The sequence below is a fragment of the Cygnus olor genome, chromosome 30 (genome assembly GCF_009769625.2).
Source record: "Cygnus olor isolate bCygOlo1 chromosome 30, bCygOlo1.pri.v2, whole genome shotgun sequence".
Taxonomy (NCBI): Eukaryota; Metazoa; Chordata; class Aves; order Anseriformes; family Anatidae; genus Cygnus; species Cygnus olor.
In genome coordinates, this window is record NC_054087.1 from 657,457 (window position 1) to 679,612 (window position 22,156).

The 22,156-nt window shown below is 49.8% G+C and overlaps 2 protein-coding genes across 5 annotated transcripts; one reads left to right on the top strand and one right to left on the bottom strand.

Moving 5' to 3' along the window:
• Window positions 1-5,092: 5,092 nt before the first annotated feature.
• On the bottom strand, window positions 5,093-7,077 carry CHCHD5 (coiled-coil-helix-coiled-coil-helix domain containing 5). Of its 4 annotated transcripts, XR_005815577.1 has the most exons (6): window positions 6,938-7,073; window positions 6,730-6,870; window positions 6,368-6,519; window positions 5,631-6,186; window positions 5,288-5,547; window positions 5,093-5,170 (listed from the first exon to the last, which is right to left on the bottom strand). XR_005815577.1 is itself a non-coding variant. In XM_040542552.1 (4 exons), coding segments are annotated over exons 1-4 (246 nt in total). In that variant the 5' UTR covers window positions 6,940-7,077; the 3' UTR covers window positions 5,093-5,530. The 4 variants fall into 4 exon arrangements, 2 of the variants coding, with proteins under 2 accessions (XP_040398486.1, XP_040398485.1); XR_005815576.1 differs by lacking the exon at window positions 5,631-6,186 and having other exon boundaries at window positions 6,938-7,075; XM_040542552.1 differs by lacking the exon at window positions 5,631-6,186 and having other exon boundaries at window positions 5,093-5,547; window positions 6,434-6,519; window positions 6,938-7,077.
• Window positions 7,078-7,146: 69 nt separating this feature from the next.
• On the top strand, window positions 7,147-21,945 carry ATP13A1 (ATPase 13A1). Its single transcript, XM_040542532.1, has 26 exons — window positions 7,147-7,496; window positions 8,037-8,126; window positions 8,430-8,620; window positions 8,977-9,049; window positions 9,345-9,500; window positions 9,908-9,977; window positions 10,605-10,711; window positions 11,337-11,466; window positions 11,734-11,789; window positions 12,423-12,549; window positions 12,822-12,959; window positions 13,457-13,577; window positions 14,194-14,351; window positions 15,117-15,292; window positions 15,582-15,692; window positions 16,219-16,344; window positions 16,675-16,783; window positions 17,370-17,569; window positions 17,934-18,030; window positions 18,429-18,610; window positions 18,930-19,044; window positions 19,331-19,527; window positions 19,965-20,107; window positions 20,697-20,808; window positions 21,053-21,196; window positions 21,546-21,945. The coding sequence occupies exons 1-26, from the start codon at window positions 7,185-7,187 to the stop codon at window positions 21,654-21,656; spliced, it is 3,552 nt and encodes a 1,183-aa protein (XP_040398466.1). The 5' UTR covers window positions 7,147-7,184; the 3' UTR covers window positions 21,657-21,945.
• The last annotated feature ends 211 nt before the right edge of the window (window positions 21,946-22,156 follow it).

Below are 22,156 nucleotides of genomic sequence, written 5' to 3' on the forward strand. Positions count from 1 at the left end.
TGTACGTTTCTTTTTGCACAAAGACGGTCTCAGCTTAGATTAAGTTTTAAGAGAATGTTACGGTGAACTCTGTGCAAATTGGTGTTTCTCCCGGACGCTGGAGCCAGCTTCACCCACTGAAACCCTCCCTTCTCTTCATTGTGATCTAGTGCTGTGATGTGCCGATGTTTTTTTGCATGTACATTTGAAAATAAAAAGCAAACCGTAAGTGGAAACCTGAAGCTTGCCTCAGCACAGTCAGACAACCTGCATGCACAGGCAGCCCCAGTGAAGGCTGGCCTGGACTCCTCGGATGGCCCAGCCCTTCCCTTCCCCAGGAGCGAGGTATCCTGGAGCAGCTGAGGAACTCGTGCTGGCAGCTCTCCACCTCCCCCAAGCAGCCAGCTCAACAGCAGGAGTCCCAGGTAGCTGCTAGAATCCCAAGGCGAATAAATAAATACGGTGAGCTGCTGTGAGGAGCTGTGCTAGACCCGGAGCTGCTGAGAAAAGGAGTCTGATGGTGACGAGAGATCAAGTGCAAAAGCCACTTCAGAGTTATATCCTATAGAAACGACCAGCTGTTAGCGTGCAGGTGCTCTCCAGGTCTGGATTCTGCCTGAAAGGAGCAGAGGGAAAGCAGAAAGGTGGGCACCAGAGCCACAGCTGATGCTGTCCGTGCCTGGGGAGCTAACGGGCTTGCCAAGCGAGTCCTGACGCCTCTCCTGGCATCAGTCCGAAGGACAGGGCTGCTTTTAGCATCACCAGCATGGCCAGGTGTCCGAGTTCGGTGATCGCAGGTGAACCTGCTCTCTCTTGCAGCTCTTGTGTCTCCATTCTTGCAGACACAAGGGGCCGGGGGAGGCACGGAGAGGAGCGGCAGCAAGCACCGACCCTGACAAAGGGGAAGAGGCAGAGGCAGCTTTGTGACCATCGCCCACCGTGGCGCAGAAGGGATCTGACCCTTCTGCACCTCGGGGATAACAGCGTGCATCCCAAAGCTCCTGTGGACGTCAGGGAGCTAAGTCTCAACGGCTATCACGGGACCTGGAAGTAATTCCAGGAAAAGGCTCCAGCCACTCGTTGGCGGAGCGAAAAACAGAGCCACCTGCACCCAGGCTTTCCGGCTTTCCCTTTTGCTCAGCATTTTCGGAAGATTTGCTCTCCTCACACAGGGAGACGCAGGCCCTCGGCTGCAAGATGCCAACGCAGGAGGGTCGGGGAATGCCCACAGCATGCTGAAACACCCGGACGTCCTCTCTTTTCTCTCCAGAGAGAATAAAGATGAATGAAAGCAAATCAGGGTGACCACCGGATGAAAAACGTTCCCCCTCTGCCCATCCAATTCCCCTCGTGCTTGCAAGGGACTCAAAAACCGACTGGACAACAGCCAAGCAAAGCAAACGTGTGTGTGGATGGAATGTGGCTCTGCACAGCTCCCTGCCCTCGGCTGCTGCCCATTTCAGCCCTGGCCCTGCCAGCAGCACTAAATCTCTCCCGGTGACTGCAAACACCAAAGGAACACGCTGATTTATGGCTCCTTTAAGTAAGAGAAGCAGAGTGTAAAACGAGAATATTTTCTGGATGAAAAATTAAAGAGATGTTTTTGTTAGTTCCTCATTCTAGGATCGTGTGTAATTTACCTTATTGGTTTTAGAGTTCCACTTGAAAGGAAAAGTGACATCAACAGGAGTTAAAGCAACAGGCTGAAAAAAGCCCTGACGTACTTAACTTCGTATTCTGAGATCTAAACCAAAAAGAAATTGAGCAAAAATAAAGGAGAGAATGAACCTCGTGATTCTTAGCTTTCTCTTAGTTAAGGACCTCAGAATTCCTTGCATATATTAATTAATTATCCCTCACTACTACCCAGCCAGGTAGGTGTTATTTATTTCAGAGGTGAGTAAACAGAGGCACAGAACATGTCGTGATTAGCATCCAAGACCCCACAGAAAGACAGAGGGTAAGTGAAAACAGAACTGACGTCCAGGTCGCTTAAACTACCAGCCAAAATGCACATCTGCCTGAAAACAAGCGTTGAGAGCAATTAAAAGCGGAGAAAGCACAGGACCAGGAGAGGATCACCGAGTGAGAACGGAAAAGCCCATGCCAGAAGTAACAGGACTAGAGACACAAAGACTTGGTGAATGACGGATCGTTTGCCCTCAAAAGTCTGACACTGCCTTCATGGTCCTCAGGCATCTCAGAACTTGGTCCTCTGGGTTCTTCTCCTCGCTGCTGCAGGGGTTTCGTGTTTATTTCGGCTATTTTACGTTTGTGAGGATGTGAGAGGTCCAATCTAGCCAAATCCTGGTCTAAATCTTTTTTTTTTTTCTTTTTTCCCTAAGCCTCCCGCTCTGGGAAAGACGGGCTTATTCACTTATTGATTTCAGCCACTTGGCTTTAATTTAGCCGAGTCTTTGCAGCCTTTGGAGATAAAGCTGAACCTACCAGTTTGATTGACTGCCTGAAGTCTTCTTCCCCTCGCTCGGCTTTATGTCAGTATCTGTCGTGCCTGTAACTGCTTTCTGCGCTCGTTTCCACACACCTGGCCTAACCAAACCCGGCGGTGTGAGGTGCTGTCATCTTCCTGCGGTACAGGAACAAAGAAAACGCTTCCTGGGTCCCTAATTCTTGTCTCACTCTCAGGTTTTTCAGACCTCTCCCTTGGCAATTTGCACCTTGGGAAAGGTAACGGAGCAACTGATGCTCCTTTTAGGACGTGTTTGTATGGCTGCGTTTCCAATGGCAGGACTAGAAAACTGGATTTGGAAGTAAGAGCTTTTTCCTACACTTCCAGGGACTTGCCCTCTGCATCTGGCTTTGCCCTATTTCCAGCCTCTATAACGCACCCACAGCCCTTCCCTCACATTTGCCAATGCCAACAGCTGCGGTAATTGCTACTCCATTTTTATTCCAGCAGCCAGCAAGAACAGGTAGCCCATGCAGTTAGAAAAAGAGCTGCAAAACTCCTGCTCCGTGCTCAGGAGAGGGCCTAGACTTAGCCTGCTCCAGCATGCCCGTCAGATTCCTCGGCTTCTTCCAGCCATTTTCTGGCGCAGCCCGTTGCAGGAAAGAAAATTGCTGATATTCCCTTCACTTTTCACGACATTCGCCAAATTTGACAAGGCTACAAATTGATTTAGCCTAGAAACTCTTCCGAGGGCGCTCGTAAACTGAAGAAAGCACCGATTTCAAACAGCAGCCGCCACCCCAAGACTTCCCTACACGGGGAGGTTCTGTCCCAGTTCTCTGTTACGTGACATTTGTGTAGTGGAAGCTGTACGTGGACATTCTTTATTCAGAGCAAAACTTGCAGCTGCCTCACCGGTATGTTCTCAGAAAGCCTTTATCTCCCCGACTGCACACAGAAGCGGGATGGAGCAGCATCTTCCTCTGCCCCCTCTCCCTAGGAACGAGTTTATTGAACCCCACGAGCGTTTGGCTGGTCGATGGCAATGGCAGCTCAGCGGTTAACGCGCCCGAGCAAGTAATAATAGAGCGGCTCAGGCTCCTGAGAAGGAGGAGACATAACCGGGCTTAAGAGGGGGCCCACTGCACCTTGAACATAATGAAAAATGGCTTTTCTGCTGACAGGCTGACATTTCAATACAATGTCAACAACATGTAAAGCACCTTCGCTCCCGTCTAACGGCACCCTTAATAAAGCCATTCACGCCACAGACATTTCTGACTAATAGGGTCCTGCCCAGAACAAATAAATTTCAAAAGATTTCTCCTCCTTTTCTGGTAGCACTTGCCTCCTCTAAATTCACTTTGAAGCAAAGCCACCGTCACCTTTTTCTCTCAGCTTTTCCACCAGGAGATAAAACATGCTTTATCTTTTTTTTTTTTTTTTTTTAAAAACATTTGCAGCATTTGATTAAAGGAAACAAAGTGTTTTTTTGCAAGTATACATGTTGTTAAGACAGGGCCCCAGCATCCAGACACGCTTTGAATCCCATCACAGCTGAAATGCAGCCACCTCTGTGCGGCAGACAGCAACGCCGACGGCCAGCCTCGTGATTCAGGCTCTGCTAGAAGCTGGAACAGATCAACTCCAATCTGCTGTCCCCCTCCCCAAAGGAGTTAAACTCTGCCCAACTGGAAAATGCTAAGTGATGTTTGCCAAACACCACAGGCTCAAAGGCAAAAGCTTGGACTTGTGCCTGGCTGAAGCACGGCTAAGGATTAATGCGTCCCTGGAAGGGGGGTACGAACCCCTGGGAACCAGGTCAAAGCCAAGTTTCCTGCTCCATGCCTCACCCTTAGGGGGACAAAAACCTCACGCTGAAAACACAGCAAAGCTGCGCTGTGCTTTCAAAGACTGCTGGTGCTGCACACGACACTTTCTGCATGGGCTCTGCCGGCTGCACGCTTCTGGAAATTGTTGGTTTGCGGTTCCCTGTAACTTTTCTGGAAGCTGCTACTCTGGACAGCAGCAAAGCCCTCGCTCCCAAGCTCAGCAGACGCTGTGTTGTGTAAGCAGGCCGTAGCAGCTCGTTTCTCCTTCCTTGTAGCTGGCCTGCGATTATCCCGAAGGACTTTCTAAACCTCAGAGGCCCGTTTTTGGCTGGGGGGGAGCGGTTCTCAGTCCCACCTCACACACCGCACGTCAGCAGACCCACAGCAGGTTTGAGCCACCGGCATGCTGGAGTAGGGCCACAGCTTGCAGTGCCTCCGCAGAGCGCTCACAGCTCTCACGAGCCCTGGCTCTTAATTCACTCCTTGTAAAACCAGCTATTCTTACACCGTCGTATATTTTTCCCCCCACCAGTTACAGCCCAGAAACCACCTTTCCTTCCGGCTGGGCTCTTTGCTCCCCTGTGTGAGAACACCGGTGGTGGCCCCCCCCTTGCACTGAAAGATCGTTGTGCTGTTGATAGAGCAGCAGGGTTTGAGGAGAGCTCTCGGGTCCACAGTTATTCTGCCGTCTCTGCTGGCAGGAAGACTCCCTCTGCTGTTCTGAAACAGCAGAAGAGCCAGGGCACCCCCAAAACTGGGAGCTGCACAGCAAATTTTCAAGCGGGAACCTTTGTGGTCAAGGAAACGTCACCGCAGGCAGTCCAGCTCTGAGGGCAGCTTCCATCATCAGTGGGAAAAGCCAGAACTGGCCTTTGATCTTCAGGAGTGATTTTTATTGGGACGAAGGAAAATACTGTGCTTAATTATCAAAGAAATTGTTGAATACAGACTGCAGAAAAAGAGGTAAAGGCTGATTTTAGCTTTTGGTTCCTATTCAAGTACATCTGCAGGTTGCTCGCTGATCCTTTGGTGTTCAGCGCAGCTCTGTGAATTTTTTTTTACTTACAAAGTTGCTAAGGGCATGGAGCACCAGCAGCGAAAACCCAGCATTAGCAGCACACAAGTACCAGCAGATCAGGAATGCTCCGACAGCCGTGTCAGAGTCCAGCTGGTTGTTGAAGACAAGCACCAAGAGAACCACATCACAGGGCTGCACTCAGTTTTTCAGAGGGGAGAAACAACCCAACTGTGCATTGGAACGAGACTCCAGAGTACGGAAAGAGTTTTCATTCACTCCTGAGGATGAGCTTTAATTCCAAGGATCCCCTACGGAAAAAAAAAAGAAATAAAACAGCACAAATAAAAGAATCAGGTATGCAACACCCCAGTCGTGAGGCAGAGTAAATTACCTTTCCAGGTGGCGGGCAGATGTCACAGTCAGTCTGTTCCTATATGCTTAGTGGCACATTATTTGCTTTAATGTAGCTCCACAGAAGTTTACAGGATCTTTATCCCAGTGCTGTAGCCTGACCCACCCAACAAACCCATTCTGCATATACTACCACGCAAACCTGATGAGCCAGTCGATTAATAGAGTTGTACCAATTAAACCAAGACTTTACGTCAAAACAAGACTGCTTTCATCCCAGGGTCTTTTACCGCAGGGCAGCGCCTTAGTCCAACGCAGAACGACCATTCGGAAAAACACGCTGCTGCGCTTGTGGTCACAGAGGAAATACTTCCCCTGATGAGCCATGCCAATGCGTTTAACCTTGATATAGTTTCCCGCTATGTTTTCAGAGTAGCTGGGGTTGGAAGGGCCCTCGTAGATCACCTGATTCCAACACCAACGCCAATTCCAACACTAGATCAGGTTGCTCAGGGCCTTGAGCACCTCCAGGGATGGGGCATCCACAGCCTCTCTGGGCAACCTGTTCCAGTGCTTTATGTTTTTCTGAGAGGACGCTAGGTCGGAATTTACAAGGGGCGGGAGAGAAACATGGGCATAAGCAGAACTTGGGCTGGCCTACTGCGATGCTGCTGGGCTGGCCGATAGCAGCGCGGCCGCTCCAGCTGTTTAAATGAGAGAAATGAAGTGCGGAGAGCCCCGCGCTGCAGGTCCCGAGCGAAACCAGCCCCCGCTCACCTCACGCGGCGACCTTCACCTGCTCGGCGCAGCGCAGGAAGGCGGCGACGTGCTCGCTGCACTTCCCCACGGCGGCCTCGTTCTCCTGCAGGCACCTCTCGAAGGCGGCGAAGGGCTCGGCGCAGTCACTGCGGATCCTCCTGACGATGGGGCTGCGGGGACACCGCGGCCCCCTCAGCCCCCCTGGCCCCCTCGGCCCTCCCGGCCCCCTCAGCCCCCACGGCCCCCCCCGGCCCCCACAGCCCCCCCAGCCCCCCCGGCCCCCACAGCCCCCCCGGCCCCCACAGCCCCCCCGGCCTCCTCCTCCTCCTCCTCCTCCTCTCCCCCCCCCCCCCCGGCCGCCCCCCTCGCCCCTCACTCACTGCGCGGAGGCGCACCGGGAGATGCCGAGGCGGAGGCTGTGGCAGTCCCGCTGCCACGAAGCCGGGCTGGCGGCCACGCAGCGCCCGTACTGCTCCAGCTCGCTGCGGCAGTACCGCGCCGTCACCTCCAGCGCCGCCTCCCTGCGGGGCGACACCGGAGTGAGCGCGGCCCGGCCCGGCTCCCCCCCCACCGCCGCCCCCTACTCACATCCCGCCGCTTCCTCCTCACTGCGCACGCGCCGCCACCTCCCCCTCCTCACTGCGCATGCGCCGCCGCCTCTCCCTCCCTTCTGCGCATGTGCTCTCTCCTTGAGCGGCCGCCAGGCTGCCAACGCGCATGCGCAGCCCCCGTTTCTCCCCGCCCGCTGTGCCCCTTCCCGGTTGTGCGCACCGCGCATGCGCGCCGCCTCGCGGCCCACGGCCGGAAGCGGAAGCGCGCCGTTGCTAAGGGGAAAATGGCGGCGGCCGGCCCGGCTGCGGGCCCCGCGGACGAGCTGGTCTCGTCGGTGACGCTGTACCGCCGGCGGCCGCGGCTCCTCCACGGCACCGTGCTGCCCTTCGTGGCGGGGCTCTACCCGGCCTGGCTGTGGCTGTGGGGGCCGCGGGTGTGGGCAGCGTGGGGGGAGGAGGCGGCGGAACAGCGGGAGGGCCCCGCGGCCCCCGAGGCCGCGCTGCTGGCCCTGGCCGCCATCGGCGTGGTGCATCTGCTGACGGCGCTCTCGGGGCTCTGGTCGGTGCACGCTCACTGCGCGCTCACGTGCGTGAGGGTGAGTCCCGGGTGCGGTGCTGGCCAAGGGGCCGGGCTGGGAGGTTGGTCCCGGGGACCCCACGGAGCCGCCTCAGGCACCCAGGGAGGTGCGGTGGGTCGCTGTGCACCGAAACGTCGCCGTTTTGCTCGGTCCGACCCAAATCTGGGGTGATTTGAGCGTTCAGAGCAAGGCTGGCTGTCTTTGCGACCGTCAGCCCTTCTGCCCTTCCGTGAGGGGTGATCTCCACGCCTTCTTGGCGGTCGTTGTTGCAGCTGTGCCTCACTGTGTGTGCTGTCTGCCAATAAAATATTGGTTTATAATTTCTTAACGTAGTCATAAGCTGGGGACAAGCCTACGGATAACACTAGTTGGTGGGGTTCTGTTTTGAGGAGGGATTATAATACTCAAAATGTCCTCAATTGTCATGCTTTTGGTCTGCAAAAACACCTTGCTGCATGGATTTCTTTATTCTGTGTGTCTTAACATAGTCTAAAAATGGTTCTTCCTGTCTCTCAGAGTATAGTCTTCTTTGCGATGTGTGTATTGTCTGCGTTTCAGGAACCTAGTCCTAAGAAAGCCACATTGGCTAAAGTTGTGCCAACCCCAAATAATGGATCTGTAGAACTAGTGCCGCTCCACAGAGACCAGGTAAGGACGTGGCCGTTGCAAGCAGAACTGAAATCTGTCACGTGCCAGGAAATGGCATTTTCATGGCAAATAGGCAGACTCTTGGTGACATTTCTTAGCTCCTAACTTAACTTCTTAGGGAAATGTCAGCTGCAGTCAGTCACGGGTGGGGATGTTGAAGATTGCATGTTCTTTCATGTTGTCTGTACCACAAGCAGAATTGTACAAGAATTAGAGATGTGAGGGATTGGGATTTCTTTCCTTTTTCAGCTGTAAAGTGAGATTTTTGATGTGTATTCAATTGTTGTTTTTTCCTCTTTGCAGGATGAGGATGGGCAGGAAGCTCTTTCCTTTGAATTTCAGAAAATCAAGTACTCGTATGAGATAAACGGCAAGAAACAGTTTCTTCCTGTAGCTTTCCCCGTGGAGCATCCCTTGTGTTATTACCAGAATGCCCGAGGCTATCAGGAAGACAAAGAGATCCGAGCAGCTGAGAAGAAATACGGCACAAACAAGTGAGTTTTCCAGGCACAGATCTGTCTTTTCGGAGTGAGAGGGGACCAAGGTATCTCAGCGTGTCAGTAACCAAGGTGTAGAACTACAATCCTGGTGCTGATTTTCAAATGCTTGCTCCTGGCACTCGCTTTGCACAGTGTCCAGCTTCTTTAAGGCCCTAGAACAGTGTCAGAGCAGATTGTAGATGGAAAATAATTGTGTGTAGCAAAGTGACTGAGACAAAGTAGCTGAGAAGAGGGAGATTGTGCATGGATACTTTGAAACACTGCTTGGACTGACACCAAGTGGCTTTGGGGTTGGGCTGTTGTTGAGAATCCAGAACTTCTAGCCTAATAAGGATTAAATTCTTTCCCAGGGCTGAGATGGTGGTGCCAGAGTTCTTGGAACTCTTTAAAGAAAGAGCTACAGCTCCATTCTTCGTCTTTCAGGTAAAATGAGCAGACGTAAAGGGCTGTAAATACTTTGTCCTGTTACTAAAGGAAAAAATTCCTTATAATCCTGGTTTGAGCATCGGAATCAGTTTTCTAAAATCAAAAGTACGTGCTGTTCTCACACCCTTAGAATGATTTTATTTGCCTGTTGTGGGAGTGAGCCTGTTTTTCCCTAATGAGTTAATACAATTAAACGCATACCAAATTAGCTGGAAAAAAAATAACTGGAAATGGAAGGCTTTTGTTGTCTGAGTGAGATTAGAACAACTTCTGCATTGTGTTCTCCCTGCAGGTGTTCTGTGTGGGTTTGTGGTGCCTGGATGAGTACTGGTATTACAGTGTTTTCACCCTCTCCATGTTAGTTGCATTTGAAGCTTCCCTGGTCCAGCAACAGATGAGAAACATGTCAGAGATCCGAAAAATGGGCAACAAGCCATACATGATCCAGGTAATCAGAATGAGAGAAGAAATGGTCACAAACACTGGAAAACTGGGTACTTGGCAGTGAGACCAAGAGCCTAGAAATGGGAAAGATCGTCACTGGCTGTGAATCTCCTTTCTAAAAGGGGCAAAAGTCCAGTGTAAATGGAATAAATTCTTGCTAGTTTAATCTGAAATTCTTCATCTTTTCATTCCGTTAATTCTTATAGGTCTGGCTGTATTTTCTATTACACGTTCTGTCATGGTTGGGTTGGTGTTTTCTTTTGGATTAGCTTGCTTTGCATAAAGTTCTTGACGGAGCTGTCTTTCAGCTGGCTTGCTGTTTCTTTTTCCCATCTTTTTCCTCTGTCCTTTTTGACTACGCTGATGCACGCAAGGCTTCTCAAAGTGCTTTTTTTTTTTTTTTTCCTGCAGGTTTACAGAAATCGGAAGTGGCGACCCATTTCCAGTGATGAGATTATTCCAGGGGACATCGTTTCCATTGGTAATGGCTTGCATGATGGTTGTAATCAAATTCTTGTTTAAAATCAGATTCCTTCTGGTGTGTGAGGTTGCACAGTGAATAAAAATGTAACAGTCTTGGTTAGGTGCTTTTGGGGACTTCGGTTCGTAAATGTCACGATTCAAGGGTCTGAGGGATTGATCCTTGGGCTGGATCTCTTGGACTTTCTACTGTCTTGAAGAAAGGTAAACAGCTAGATCAATCAGCTGCAGGTTCCTACCTCAGCTTAGGACTGTGAAGGTAAAGAGTTCCCTTCCTCCCAGCAATATCTTCCTTGAAGGGAACAGGGAAGGAAGTGCAGGTCTCTGTCTTAACTGTACTTTCTTTTTTGAGGTTGTATTACCTCAGGATGCGTTCCCAGTTCAATGGGAACTAAGTGACTTCATTTTGAAGCTTTCCTAGCCTGAATAAAGTCCTAACCTTCAAGGCCTCTTGGTTCTCAGCAATGTGGAGTCAACTGAGAGACTTGTCAGCCCTTGAGTGGTTTGAACCTTTAGCAAACTTCTTTATCTCAGCTAAACTGAAGGAGATCTGTTCCCTTCCAGTCAAATAGCCAAGCAGTAGTCGTTTCTGCCTTCAAACTTCTGCGTTCTCATGTATTAATTGCAGGCCGATCTCCTCATGAAAATCTAGTGCCATGTGATGTGCTGCTGTTACGTGGAAGGTGTATTGTAGACGAAGCTATGCTGACAGGAGAATCCGTGCCACAGATGAAGGTCTGTGTGAAGCATCTTCTATATTTTTCCCTTTGTTACAACCTGGAAAAGTAAAAATATTCAAGCCGCTGTAGTAGTTGTGAATGCAAATGAATCTCTTTGTGTGAATGCTGGCCCAGGCAACCTGGTCTGTTTGTTATCAACTCCCTATCAGTGATTGATGGTCTCTGGTAAATGAGAAACAGAATGCCTGTTTTGTCTGGCTGGGTCTCCAGCCTTTGAGCCTGAACTGCAACATGTGGGCATGGCATCGCCCTCCTACGCATTCCCCCAGTCTGGATTCTTTTGGCTGGGTAGAGGTGGGAGGAACAAGTGTAAAGCACTTCAAAACCCCGCACCTTCCTTCTTTTTGTGCCAGTGAGTGACTTAAAAATGATAAAGTAGTGCTTACAGAGCCTCCCTTGCTAAATTCACTGTGCCAAGGGTGAACTAGTCCTCTGAAACCAGAATTTCCACATGAACCAGGCTATAAATCAGAAACTGAATGGCACGTTCACGTCTAGATTCAGTTCAGGCCACCTGTGGCTGAAGTGAAGCTGAGAGCATCTCGTGCGAGATAAAAGAAAGCAATGCGTGAAGATTACTTTAGATAGCTGTGAATCTGAGACCGATCGTTGTCCTGCAGGAGCCTGTGGAAGATCTCAGTCCAGAGCACATCTTGGACATGCAGACAGACGCCCGGTTACACATCATATTCGGGGGAACAAAGGTGGTGCAGCACATCCCGCCCCAGAAAGCCAGCACAGGACTGAAACGTATGTACCTGCACAAATTCCCTCCAAGAGGGCACGTAGTATGCTCGCAGGTTTATTTCATGGGGCTTGGTGCAACTTTTGAAGGTGGTTATTGAGTTAAGTCTCCTTGGCCCTGCTTACTGTGATTATTAGACTGGTTTTCTGCTCAAGTTGACTATATCCCCTTGTAAGTGAGAGGAGGCTGTAATTTCAAGTGTATTCTCTCTGTGATAAACCTGTAAAAGATTTGCAGTAAACTTACTGTCTTCATTCCTGCTGCTGTTCCAGCTGTCGATAATGGATGTGTGGCATATGCTCTGAGGACAGGCTTCAACACATCTCAGGTAAGATGTGAACGTGCCTTCTCGCCTCTGTCTTGTCTGTGATGTTGGTTCTGTTGTTTAGTGCTTTGCTATAAGGAAATCCTCACGAAATACAGCAGTGGAAAATAGAAATCAGGGCATCAAAACTGCTTGTTTGGTTGGAAGAGGAACAAATAAAGTTGGTCTCTGGCACTCTGTTCTGTGTGCGTCAAATTAGTGGTCTGATGTTTGATGCAGAAGCCTGGGAGTCAGCATTCAGGGCTGGTTTTGTGACTGGCAGTGTTATATATACGTACTTAGCTCCTGGTTATCCCTGTTTGTGTAATGAGAATTGTCAGGAAGGGGTAACTGGGGTGTGTTTGCAGAGGCTAGAGATGTGAATGTGAGCTTCTTAGAAGTCAATTGAAAATTTAAGACTGATTAAAAGATGTAGTGAACTTAAGTGGCTTAGGAGTGGGTTTATTTTTTAAATAGATTAATTGTGGGTGGCTCTAGGCTGATGGCTATTAAGAGGATCACAGAACTGGGAATAAGTTTCAGGCTCTGGCACCAGCATACCAGAGCGTAACTTTAAAATGGGGTTTCAGACATATTTTTAACAAACCACTGCATGCTGCAGAGATACCTTCTTGCACTGAAGGCTGTTCTTCTCAGGGGAAATTGCTACGTACAATCCTCTTTGGGGTGAAGAGAGTGACAGCCAATAACTTAGAGACCTTCATTTTCATCCTGTTCCTGCTGGTCTTTGCCATTGCTGCTGCAGCATACGTCTGGATTGAAGGTGAGCTTTCTTCTTGCCTCTTCCAGGTGTCTGCACAGGAGTTGTACCAAAGCTTGTGGGAAGGACAGTTGACGTAATTTCTGAGAGTTACAATAGCTGGGTTGGGCTGCTCCAGTGTTTCAGTGTAGGGGCCCAGACTGCATTCTGGATGCTTTTCTTGCCCTCCCACAGCTCTTCCTAGGTAGGTGCGCTTCTTTGTGCTATTCGTCTTAGTTCTGTGGGGCACACAGTCCAAGGATGAGGAGTTACAGGTCTCCTGTCTCATCCTATAGGCACGAAGGATCCTAGCAGGAATCGTTACAAGCTCTTCCTCGAGTGTACTTTAATACTGACTTCGGTTGTCCCACCTGAACTTCCCATTGAACTCTCTCTGGCTGTCAACACCTCCCTCATTGCCTTGGCCAAGCTCTGTAAGTACCAAGCCTAAACACAAAACCAAAAATCAGACTGCTTTCTTGCGCCTGGAACTGTGGGGATATCGGTGAGAAAATGGGTGTGAAATTCCTGTAGTCTCCTCATTTCTATGCAGCAGCAGTATCTGACGTGGGTTTTGGAGCTGGTGTATGAGAGTGGGGCGTAAACCCCAAACGCAAGAGCCTAGGAGGGGTATGCTTTGAAGTGGGTCCAAAGTAGCTGAACCAAAATATTTACATGAAAGCCTGCTTGCTCAACAGTCGTGCAGTTCTGCACTGAGCAGGTTCCTGTATGCGGATTAGGAAGGTCAGTGGCTTCTGTGTTGGACTATGCTGCTACAACTTCGTGTCTGTTGTGGTTTTAAACACTACAAGATTTCAGAGCGGAGAGCTGAACGCCATGTTTATAGCTTCTGTCCTGTGATAAGAGCTGCTGATCTGTCCTGGCGTTGTTGTAGCTGATCTGTCACGGCCTTTCCTCTCCTCTCTTCTAGATGTGTACTGTACAGAGCCCTTCCGCATCCCCTTTGCAGGCAAGGTTGAAGTTTGCTGCTTTGACAAAACTGGAACGTTAACCAGCGATCACCTTGTAGTGAGAGGAGTAGCTGGGCTCAGGTAGGTGATTGTCGTTAGAGTGACTTGCTGTGTTCTCAGCACTCCTCAGGCCCCGCTGAAATCACAGTGGGGAAGGGAAGATAATCGGGGATTCAGAGAGTGAAAGAAGTGGCTTGAACTGGAAGGGGAGAGGGTTGTTAGTCTCTGGCAGCAACACTCAGAAAAAGGCTTTCTGGCCTCTGGATTTCAAAATGTAATTGTCTCGGGGATTTCTCACACGCAGTTTTTATGTAGCTGATATATTTGCAGCCTTTCCGTGTGGTAGCATCCTGCCTTCTCGTTCGCTGCCTTAATGAACTGTGCTAGAAAGCTAGACGCCACAGCAGGGGGATCTCTTGGTCCTTTGATTCTACAGTTATTTAAATGTGTTCAGTCTTCTGTTTTGCGTGTTCTGCTTGAATCAAGTTTGCTCTGGAGAACTGGCAAAAATTATAGGGTTTGGCGCTGTTTGCAGTTGAGACAGAGCCAGGTTTCCCATGGCTTTGATCTTGCCATGAGAAGCTCTGCTGTTTACTGTGTTAGAGTAGATTTTTTTTTTTGCTGGGAAAAATTCCAGGGTTTGTTTGAGATAATGTGAATGGGTCTGTTAACATGGGCAGTCTCTTTTATGTCGCAGGGATGGGAAGGAAGTGACACCAGTATCTGACATTCCTGTAGAAACCCACCGAGCGATTGCTACTTGCCATTCACTTGTACAGTTGGATGACGGGACACTGGTGGGAGACCCGTTAGAGAAGGCAATGTTGATGGCTGTGGACTGGACCCTGACCAAAGGTAAAACCTTCGTGTGTTTGTTTTGGGAGGGTTGATGGTGATAACGCTGCCTTTTGTCAGTTGGTTTGAGCATGAAATTATCTGGTCTCTGGAGATCTCCTGTGCCTCACGCCGGCTTTCTGCAAATTGTGAATTTGACCTAGTGCGGTCCCAGGAACTGGCTTGGGGCAGTGGAAATCCTTGCACTGAGTGTCTCAGGGACAGCAAATAGTAAAAGGCTGTTCTCAGGACTGCAGATAATGCATTCTGCAACCAGTATGCTTGGGTTGGTGCCTTTTGGTTCTAATTAAGCAAACTGCAAAATGGGGGTGTGACTGGCTAGTGCAGATCGCAGTTGTGAAAACACGACAGTGTGCGTTTTAGCACGGTCTGCATGCAGTCTCCGGAGGTTTTCTGCTCTGCTTTCTTGGCTCTGGCACACACAAATAACTAAAGTAAGAATCCTCTAGAAATCCTGAATGCGTATCTCACTGAAACCCATGCTGTTGTGTTTTCTGCTTCTGGATTTTGACCAGTGATAAAACTATAATGGTGTAAATGCACCTTCAACCTGCTGCGTTGCTGTTCATATTAATGCACTTAGACGTTCTGACTGGTTATGTCCCTTAATCCCTGGCATTAGAATTTCCAGCTTTGTATGCTTGTATCTAAGGAAGAAATTCTTATGATCTCGGTGATCTGTGGGTTCCTTTGGGACCTGAAGGGAGGGGTGTTGCTTTTGATACCGAGAAACCTTTCAGGATTTCCTGATCTGTTTGTTTCCAGATGAGAAAGTTTTCCCCAGAAGTATTAAAACTCAGGGACTGAAAATTCACCAGCGCTTTCATTTTGCCAGTGCCCTGAAAAGAATGTCTGTCTTGGCGTCGTATGAGAAGATTGGCTCGACTGACCTCTGTTACATTGCAGCTGTGAAAGGGGCCCCAGAGACGCTGCACAAAATGGTGAGCGCAGCTCTCTAGGAGAGGAAGGGCCTTCTCCAGCACGTGTGCTCGTGCCCTTACACCTCAGTTTGTCCCTGCAAAGTCTGGAGCCTGAATGCAGGACATAGGAATTTCGTCTTGCAAAAGAGCTTGCTGAACCCGTGCCTGAGAACAAACTCCACTGGGGAGTTTCAGTGTGCCCAAATGTGCCTCTTTTCCCTCTCAGCATATTTAATGTGAAATACTGGAATGTGCTACTGAATTGTGTTTGGAACTGTCTTAACATGACTTTTCCCCACATCTTCTCTAGTTGTCTCAGTGCCCAAGCAACTATCATGCTGTCCACACAGAAATTTCGCATGAGGGGGCGAGAGTGCTGGCCCTTGGCTACAAGGAACTGGGGCACCTCACTCACCAGCAGGTATGCCTCTCTTCTTAAGCCTTCAAATTGAGCACCTGTCAAAGGAAACAGATGGCGTAAGCAGGGCTGCAGAAGAGTGAGATCTCTTTTGGTTTGCTGTTGCCCAAAGCTGCAATAGTTGTGTTGATTTTACAATATGGATCTTCTGGGAAGATCGCAGCCTCTGAGTTGTGCTCCCAGCTTTGACTCCCACAGTGCTTCATTGATGCATAATTTTTTCCCCAGTTTGTAAAGCAGGGTCAACTCTCTTCCTTGTAGCAGCTGGGGAGAGGCTTAGCACTGAACTTCTTAGCTGTGAACCTGTTACTGTGTGGGGATGGGCACATGTAACTGTTCTCAGGGCCATCTCTGGAGCTTTTTTCCAAAGAATTCTTTCTGGTAGAGCAGCTGACGGGTTGCTCTGTGCATCTCAAAGCACCAGTTGTCTTTCTAGGGATGCTTTGATTGCCAGGAAGCACCTACTGGAAGACCAGATTGCTGCTCTGAAGCACCAGGTAATGCTGCCGTTACTGATTTGCTTTGGCAGGTGCGAGAGATGAAGCGTGAAGCTTTGGAGTGTGATCTTAGATTTGCTGGATTCATTGTGGTTTCCTGTCCTCTCAAAGCTGACTCCAAATCTGTCATCAGGGAGATCCAGAATGCATCCCACCACGTAAGCATCAGCAGCATCCGAGCCGTTCTGGCAGACTTGGTGTTCAGGGAGTGGAATTTCAGTGCCAGAAACCTTTGTGGAGTGAGGGCAAAGGCTTCCCTGTGATGAAGGCAAGGAAGCTTTGTGGATGTGATGTTACTTTTGTGACGGGATTTGCCTTGATCTAGAGAGAGAAGGCCTTTCTGCAAGGTGCTGCACAGAGCTACATCTCATAGGGAATGTGTCCAGCATGCCTGCTAGGCGGAACTCTTTTCAGTGTAAAGGAGTTTCACTGAGAATGGCCGCTTGCCTTCCCGGAACTCATTTTGACCTCTTGTGCTTTCCCCTCAGGTAGTGATGATAACAGGAGACAGTCCTCTCACTGCCTGCCATGTGGCCAGGGAGCTCCACTTCCTCCAGAGGGAACACACCCTCGTTCTGCAGCCTCCTGTGAGCAAAGGTGACTGATTCCGTGCAGGAAAGGGTTCTGCATTTTGGGGGACAGCAGCCAAAGCCCTCCTGGGACTGTATCCAAGTTAGCCACGTGACGGCAGCGTGGCTGCTTGATGCCGATAATGGAAGCTGCTCACTTGCTTTCCAGAGCCCCAGACAACCCTCTGTTCTTTGCCCTTTTCTTCTCTGAGTGCTATGAGAGCTCTGCCAGCTCCTAACCAAGCCACCAGAGCACCAAAATTAACAAAAACAGCAGCTGGAAGGCCTCTATCTTGTGCAGATTCAGAGGCCAGAGCTGACACAACAGGAGTGAGCTTGTCCATCTGTTAAAGCACGGTGCAGCCTGGGGAAGCTGAGAGCGCTGTGTCACTGTCACTGACTGCCAGGGGCCGCAGTGCAGGGAGTCCACATAAAGACTGCAGCTGGATGGGAGGCAGGGGGTGTCACTGTCACGAGAAGCAGAGGGACCTCATGTCTTTAATGGCGAGGGGCTGCAGACAGCAGGGTTAGCGTACGTTGGGTGTCTGGGAGCGTTACTGACAGCCAGGCACCTCACAGGCGCGTTCATGTCAAGCTTGTGCTTCTCTTTCTAGACTCCAGCTGGCAATGGCAATCCATCGATGGCGCTGTCGTGCTCCCGATCTTGCCAAGCTCCTTGCGAGAGCTGACCCAGCAATACGACTTGTGTGTGACCGGGGAAGGTCTCTCTCACTTGCAGTCTGTGAACAGACAGCAGCTGCTGAAACTTATACCACACGTCCAGGTGTTTGCCAGAGTGGTGCCAAAGCAGAAGGTGAGGGGTTTCAGCTCAGGTAAAACCCAACTTTGGCAGGTTTGCCAGCAGGGCTCACCTGGTGCCTGGGAGCAACACAGATACTAGCACATGATTAGTGCTAAAGCTGTTTTCAACAAACCAGTGTAACCACTCCTGATATCCATGCCAGCTGGCAGCGAGAACCAGAGATCAGGATGTGTCACATAGTGTTCCTAAAGACTCTCCAGCCCATTCTAGCTCTGCATGCATAAAACGAAGCCTGAGGGTGAACCTTTTGGAGGCTGGGTGTGAGGCCAGCAAGTTCCTGCAGAACAGAAGCACTTGACCAAGACAGGTAGCTCAGCCCAGGCTGCCAAGTCTCACTACACAATTCTTCTTGCAGGAGTTCGTGATCACTACATTGAAGAGCCTGGGCTATGTAACGCTGATGTGTGGGGATGGGACCAACGATGTTGGAGCTCTGAAGCATGCAGATGTGGGTGAGTGTGCATGCGGGACTCGTGTGCCCTTGTCTGAGGTTTGCTGGTGTTCCTGAACACAAAACTAGTGTTCATTTCTCTGGTGGTTTGGGGGCTGGGATTGATCTGACCAACATCATTTGAAGAAGGATCTCTCTGCTGGTGGAATACTGCTGTGCATATACAAGCGGGTAGCGGGAATTAGCTGCAAAGCATTTTCCAGGGAGAAAGATTCTTCGTGATTTTTTTTTTTCAAAGCTTTGCTTCAGCAAGTGTAACCCGTCTGAAGTCTCTGTGTAAGCAGCCTGCTCAGCTGGCTCTAGGTGTAGGTAGCAGTTGGGATTTCTCTGTGGTGAAAATGCTCTGCCAGCAAAGGGATTACAACACTTCTCCCTACAGCTAACGTTTTGGTCTTTCAGGAGTGGCTCTGCTGGCAAATGCTCCTGAGAGACTGCCCGAACGGAAGAAGAGACCTCGAGATGGACCCAGTGATGGGAGGCCTGCTTTGCTGTCAATGGGGAGCGGGACTGTGAAGCCCACGTCCCGTGGTGCTAAGCACAGAGTCATGTCCCAAAGAGAGGAACAACTGGCCATCCAGAGGGTTGGTAACTAGATGTTTAAACGCCTGTTAACTTATCCTTGCTCTTGGTTCTTCCTCACGTTTACTGCTAATTCGTGAGAACTGGAAACGGTAGGATGTACTGGGAAAAGACCAGCCTCTCTGGTGTCTTGTTATCCTGAAATAGAATGATTTGGGCAGGGAAGATGCTGCTTTGCTAGGCAGCTCTCAGGCTCCAAGAATGAAGATTTCTCAGCCTCACCTTGGAACTGGGGTGTGGGGGGAGGATAGGGAAGACTGTCATCAGTCCAGGTTGTGAAAGTGGGGTGTGAATGCGTGTCTTTCTCTTACTGGCCTGCAGGAGCGGATTAGTCAGGTCCTGAAGGATTTGGAAGAGGAGCGTGTGCCAGTCGTGAAGCTGGGTGATGCCAGCATTGCAGCCCCCTTTACCTCCAAGCTCTCCTCCATTCAGTGCAGTAAGTGCAGGGGGGTAGCTGAGCAGTTGGCGTGGATCTCCATGTGTTCACATTCCTCAGTGAGAATAAGTCTGGATTTGAAAGAAGCCCCAGAGGGCGTGGGGTGGTGAGAAATGCTCCCAAACCCATGGCTTTGCCAGTTGGTTGCATGGAGGAACCTTGTGGAGGGTTCTCAGATGGGGATGCTGTGTACCGCGCCTCTCTGTACTGCTGCAGAAGAGGAGGAGACTGAGGGACAAAGCCCCCAGACTTGTTTTGTTTCCAATCGCTTCTTCTTGCTCCTTAGTCTGCCACGTGATCAAGCAAGGTCGTTGCACACTAGTGACAACACTCCAAATGTTCAAGATCCTTGCCCTGAACGCCCTGATCCTTGCCTACAGCCAGAGCGTCCTCTACTTGGAAGGGGTGAAGTTCAGCGACTTTCAGGCAACTCTACAGGGTCTGCTGCTGGCTGGCTGCTTCCTTTTCATCTCCAGGTCAAAGGTACGGGGGGGGACATGCATTAGGACAGTGGCTGGTTGGCATCAGTCATATCAGAAATAACGGAGGAGTCTCTCTCTCCAAAAAAAAAAAAAAAAAAGCTGTTTTAATAAATTAATAGCCCAGAATGCTCCGGGGGTGAGGGTTTTAGTTCCACTGCGCTTGGGAAACTCCCAAGGCCAGTGCTTGCTTAAGGGAACATCTTGTGGTTGTGGGCGCAAGCAGCTTTGTTCAGCTTTGGGAAGAAGAGGTGGGAAGGGTATTGCAGATAAATGGTTCAATGGAAGCTGTTACCCACACCAGCCAAGCTGTGAGCCTTATGTTCGTTTGCATGAAGTGGAATCCTTGCAGGCATTTCCTGAGAAATGAGATTGTGCTGGACAACTGCATAGGGGTGGTCAGAACTGTTCTAGTCAACCCTGCTTGGTTTTTGCTCCCAGCCTTTGAAGACGCTGTCCAAGGAGCGCCCGCTGCCAAACATCTTTAACCTCTACACGGTCCTGACGGTGCTGCTGCAGTTCCTGGTGCATTTCCTCAGCCTCATTTACCTGTACCGCGGTGCCCAGGTGCGCAGCGATTCCAAGTAAGTGTCTGTTCCTCCGGCACAGAACACATTTTCTCCAGCTGCTGCTAAGCAGGAGGGTGGAAAAGACACCACAGTGCTCTTTCTCTGAATGCTCTGTTGAGCACACTGAGCATTAGGAGTTTAAAACGCGCAGAGAAAGCGTGCTGTGCTGTACGTTGAGTGTGCTGGCAGCAGCCCAGCAGGGCAAGGATGATAGAAGTGGTGGGAATATGGTCTGTGATACATTGCAGTTCCAGTGGTCTCCTGGCCCCAAACTGATGAGGTGGGTTACTGGAAAGCTTTTTTTTTTTTAAAACAAAACAAAACAAAACTTTTCCACTTGATTTTTGTTTTGTGGCCAAGAGCCCCATGCTTAATTGTGCTTGCAGCACATGCAGCTCCGCTCTCAGCTGTGCAAGCATCCTTGTGTCAGAGGGAGGGCTGCTGCTAATGGGAGCCACACCAAAGTTTGGGAACAACCTGCTGCTGGCCAGCAGAAGTTGTGCGTAATTTAAATAAATCAATGTCAGTGGGGCGAGGCAAGGGAAGCTCTGTTCCCGGTGATCCTGAGTCTGGTCCGCTGACGTTCAGCTTTGTTCTCTTTCAGACGGGAGGAGTTTGTGGATCTGTACAAGGAGTTTGAGCCCAGCCTCGTGAACAGCACTGTGTACATCATGTCGATGGCAATGCAGATGGCCACCTTTGCTATTAACTACAAGGCAAGCCGTGTTTACTTGCATCTCTAGTAGAACTGGAGGAGTGATTTTACAACTAAGATACCATAGAACAAAGCAATGCTCTTGCTTTTCTGCAGAGAAAAGCTCCCTCTCTTTGCACCAAGTCAGAATGAGCCACGTGTCCCAAACCATGTCAGGAACTGCTCTGTCCCCTAGCGTGAACATGCCGCCAGCGGGCGAGCAGAGTGTCACTTTTGCTCATGTTTTTTTCCCTGCTGTGTTTCAGGGCCATCCTTTCATGGAAAGTCTGCAGGAGAACAAGCCTTTGCTGTGGAGCATCATCCTTTCAGGCCTTGCCATTGTGGGCCTGCTCACTGGCTCTTCTCCAGAGTTCAATGAACAGTTTGGCTTGGTGGAAATCCCTACTGAGGTGAGCAGGCAACATTTCTCTGTGCCTACTGCATTTCACACACAGTTTCCACAGGGAGGACAGGAATCGGTCTGTTTTCAGAAACTCTGAAGGAATCTAAAGGGTTTTAGCAGACAATAACTTACAGGAATACCAGCTACCTGGATAGCTTTAAGTAGAGAATGTGGTAGCAATCTTCCTGGAGCACTGGGGTACCTGTAGCATGGTGCAAAAGCAAGTTCAAGCTTCTAGTTAAGCAGTTGCTGCAGAGGTACTCTATTAAAGCGCCTCAGAGCAGAGGTTTTGTTCTGCTGGGAAAGTCACTGAAGTGGGGGGAGGAGAAGGGGCTAATCACTTGTTTGTTTCCTAGTTTAAGATTGTGATCACGGAAGTGTTGCTGGCTGACTTCTTCCTCGCCTTGTTAGTGGACCGAATTCTTCAGTTTCTGCTGGGGAGCGCAAAACTTAAAGTGCCTTCCTGAAACCAATTACAAGGTCCTCGCCCCCAGCAGTGCTACACGAAGGACAGCACCCAGGGCCGTGTTTTGACATCACAAGAATCATCTTTACTGTTTTAACAATAACTCTGATCCTGTTCAGAAACAGGCATGGGGAAGCTTTCTTCCGTATCCCGTGGAAACCACCTCTGTGAAACAAGACCTGACTTTTTAATGTTTCCGGGACACGCCACCACCTGTCGGGAGTTTTGTACTGCCCTGTTTGAGGAAACGTTTACAGAATTTGGTTAACTAAATCAAAATCGCTGTATTTTGAAACATGTTTGGAACTTCCTTTTGGGGGGCTGAAAGCTTTGTGATGTTTTTAATAGACAGCGAGACGAAGCACAGGAGTAAATCAGCAGTAAACTAAAGATTAGGCTCAAAGGCAAGAGTTCTTACATGACAGTAACGCTAAATGCTCTTGCACGAGCTAATGTTCAGAATAAAGGGTTGACAAAGCATAGGAGAACACCGCCAGGAAC